Source organism: Coffea arabica, chromosome 10e, assembly GCF_036785885.1.
Source record: "Coffea arabica cultivar ET-39 chromosome 10e, Coffea Arabica ET-39 HiFi, whole genome shotgun sequence".
NCBI lineage: Eukaryota > Viridiplantae > Streptophyta > Magnoliopsida > Gentianales > Rubiaceae > Coffea > Coffea arabica.
Window position 1 is genome coordinate 42,163,112 of NC_092328.1, and position 4,163 is coordinate 42,167,274.

Consider the following 4,163-nt stretch of genomic DNA (forward strand, 5'->3'; position numbering starts at 1 on the left):
AGCCCTAGTATAAAGCTCGAAGGACCCACATGCAGTATCGTAGGAAGCCAGTGAATCAGTCACAGCATTCCCCTCCCTGTAGCAATGCTTGAACTGATAATACTCTGGCATAACATACCGAATGGCATGCACGACAGGACAAATGACCACTGGACCTGCCCCTCCCCCCCGTAAACAATTGATCAAGATAAGGCAATCAGATTCAACAATTAAGTGCAATATCCCCCTTTACCGCCCTAACTGAAGACCTAGAAGGAGCGCGCGCGCCTCCGCTTGCAGGGGACTTACCGGACCAAAGAAATCAGCAAAAGCAAGAATGAGCCTTCCACAGGAATCGCTAAACACTCTACCACCACCCCCACCTCGAAGAGTAGAGCAACCATCCGTATTCAACTTAAAGAAACCGTTCGACGGACACACCCATCGCACCAGAGTGGAAACTAAGGACCTCCGAACCCCAGACAGCGAGTCCAGAATTTTCGCCCATTGAAGTGGTAACCTTGCCATGGCCGAAAAGTACACCTGGACCAATAACGCAGCTCATTAATGATCCATCCCCGAACCTAACCAACGGATATACTTCGTCCCTCAAATCGAGTCGTGTTTCTAGCCCGCCATAAAAACCAGACAATAAGCAATGGTAGCATGCGGGATAACCACCGCAATGCCCTCCCTTTGTCAGGGAGCAACCACCATTTGTAGCATCATGACCTAACAGAAGCAACTGAAGGAGTTGCAAAGCCTAACGACTGCCCAAAAAGCCCTCAAACCTCATTTGCCAGTGCCCCAGTAGCAAACACATGTTGCAGCGTTTCCAACTGAGGCGGCAAACAGCAGTGGCACTTAGAGGGGCCATAACCTGAAACTTTTCTAACACATCATCCACCGGCAGCTGCTCGTGCAACAATCTCCACATAAGAAAGGATAATTTTGGCGGAATTAGAGAATGCCAGATAGAAGCAAATGCCCAAGACTGAACCCCAGAGGATCGAACTACCTGATATGCCGATTTTGTAGAAAAATCCCCCGAAGGTTCTAAGGTCCAAACTAGACTATCCGGAACCTTACCAAAACAAAAGAAAGAATCTGCAGCCGCCTCTGCGACCTCCGAGGGGAAGGTAGCCAAGGTTAAATGATCCCATTGGCCCTCACGCAAAAAATTTTGAACCCGAGCGTTTGACGCTAAATCTGGAAACCTCCATGCCAACGGACCTAGCCCACTCCAATTATCCTACCAGAAGGCAACATCCCCCCTAGACAAATCCCATTTTAGCCATATCTCCATGGAAGATCGAACCCCAAACATTCGTTTACAACTCGGGGAAAACTTAGGAAAAATAGAGACCTGATTCGGATGTAACTCACCAACATACCTAGACCTCATGAACTGGGCCCAGAGCGAATGCCCACATCTAAACAACCATCATAGCTTACAGGAAAATGCTTCAATAATGGCCTGTAATGAACGAAAACCTACTCCCCCCTCCTCCACGGGACGACATAATTTCTTCCATGCTGACCAGTGTCGCTTAAACCCAAACTCTGATTCCCCCAAAAAAAAACCATGCAAACATCCGCTCTAGCTCAGCAATTACCCCTTGTGGAGGCACCAATACGGCCAGAATGTGAGTCGGAATTGAAGATAGCATATGCTTAATGAGTAGAGCACGAGCACTCATTGATAGCCATCGACCTCGCCAAGAATTCAAATACTGTGATACTTTATCCAATAAACCATTGAAGAAGGATCTCACCCTTCTCCCAGCATACAAGGGGCAACCCAAGTAAGTGACCAGCAGCTCTTTAAAAGAAAACTCCGTTGTCCGCGCAATCACCCAACGCCGTACAAGCGATACCTTCTTGTCCACCAAGAAGCAGCTCTTAGAAACGTTCACCAACTGCCCTGAGATCCTTTGATATTTGCCCAATACCGCCAACTGCCCTTTGTATTTGAAAGAAGGTTTGTCTTTCTTATGCATCAAAGTTGACTGACAATTTAATCAGTTTCTACTTACTCTGCTTAATCACAAAGGCATATTTACCCTAAATTGTACTTAGTGAATACACTTTCTAACTCTATTTTTATTTATTTTTTTAAGGCTACCTATTAACTTTTTTCCCTCAATCAAATGTTGATACTGCAGAAGATTTATTAGATTGTTGCATATGAAATCAACCTACTATTATTGCCTTCTGAAAAAATTTAGACTAGTTCTCTTATTAAGTGACCAATGTCTTGTTCTTACAGGTACTCCTACCTAGAAAACTATAGTACAGAGCTAATTGTTGGTACAATAGATAAGCAACCTCTTCTTGAGACTCTTAGAGAGGTAAATTTACTGTCCTTTCTGAGCAATTCCGGATCAATATTCCTAAGAATAGAATATTATAACTAGAAGTTTAATGAAGTCTCAAAGCTATTAGATTTTGGTCAGACATTTTGAACTACGATTAACTGAAATATTACCTTCTTGTTCATTCTCAGGTTTTTGTACTCAGGAAACTACTTCCCACTTCTTTACCATATGACTTCAACATTCATGTGAGTTGTTACCTTACATACTTTTGTTTTTGAGATGCAATGGCTGCCCACACTACATCTCACTTTTAGATAGCAAGATGTAAATTCTTATCTATTTGTGAACAAGGATTCAACAGAGCATGTTGATAGATATATGTGGTTGAAGCATTAGATAATGACAATTATACTCCACTTGGCAGATCATGGATTTTCAATCAGGAGAATTTCAATTATGATAATGATTATTATACTCCACTATCTGTTTGTTGATCATTTTCTTTGTTTTATTTAAGTCATTTGGCCTTTTATTTTTTTTGCAAATTTCCCTCTTGAAGATAGCAAAATAGCATAGGCAGCAGGCACTCATCCTCTATTGAGTAATACAAGCAGAATACCACTAGCATTATAAACACTGGGGATTAAGATGCACCGCAATCCAACTTTTGAAACTGAAGCTCAAGTATCCCCCTTAAGTCACATTATAAAAATTCTAATGAATTGCAAAACTATATAAAAATAAACGTAAAAGTCTAGAAACTCCCAAGTATTAAGCACATATAATAATCTCCTATTATACCATGAAGGAAATGAGTAAAGTGAATATATCACAAAGAAATTAAGCTTAATTACCTTGCCTTCGAACCAGAATAGCTCACAAAATTGTTGGTTGAGTTGTCTCAAAGCTACAATTAGTTCACCAACGGAGAACCAAATCCAACCAAGGAATTGGTTGTGCAATTGAGAAATCAAAAGAAATTTCAATTTGGTATTTCTATTGTAGAGATAAAACTAAGAAACAAACCTAAGAATCAACTAAGAAACAAACACAAAATTGAGATAGAACTATCGCTAGGTATAAGCCTCACCATTTTCCTTTGAGACTCTACTTAAGCTATTTCTACTGCAGAGAATAAAGACGAAATAGGTGGAATTAGGTTTCAGAGAGAAAGAGAAAGATTAATTGATCAGCAAATAAGAATCAAAGGTATTTCTACATCATTAGGAATCGAGAGGTGGAATTGAGAGGTGGAAGAGAGAGAGATCAACAAATATTGTATTCCAACACAACAGAGACTTCGATATAGAAATTAAAAAAAAAAAAAGGTCGGAGTACAGGTTTCGACCGAGGACAGCATCTTTGTTGCAATGTAAACTGAATTGAATAACTTTGTTGCTATTTTTAATTCAACTAGTGAATTATAATATCTTTTTTTTTGGCAAATACTTCTCGAAACATTAGAGACTAGAAGTTTAGATTAGGAAATTAGGCATTTTGAAGACATTTGAGATTCAATAGATGATGAAAATTTAGAATCAAAATAGGATCAAAATTGTTAAACAAGGAATTTGAAGCCAGGTTTTCAGATTTGAGAGAGAAGGTGGAAATTTTTTGAAAGTTTGGAGAAGGTCCAGTAGCTAATTTGTTTCAGGGACAACTTTATGTCAATTCGTAGCTCCTATCTTTGAGCATCACTGTGTGTATCCAGATTATCCATAAGGATTTTTTCCTAGAACATGTTCCAGATGTGCTTCATGATAAAAGTTTGGTTATATGTGTCTAATGTAGTAATCAAAATCCCACCCTCATCTTTAGGAACATGAAGTTCCTTCCACTCAACCTTAGCCATTTATTGACTCTCGT

At 39.8% G+C, this 4,163-nt stretch overlaps 1 protein-coding gene across 1 annotated transcript; it reads right to left on the reverse strand.

The window, feature by feature from the left end:
- Positions 1-742: 742 nt before the first annotated feature.
- On the reverse strand, positions 743-1,979 carry LOC140015245 (uncharacterized). Its single transcript, XM_072067166.1, has 3 exons — positions 1,573-1,979; positions 1,346-1,412; positions 743-1,231 (listed from the first exon to the last, which is right to left on the reverse strand). Exons 1-3 carry the CDS (start codon positions 1,977-1,979, stop codon positions 743-745), a joined length of 963 nt encoding a protein of 320 aa, XP_071923267.1.
- Between the last annotated feature and the right edge of the window lie 2,184 nt (positions 1,980-4,163).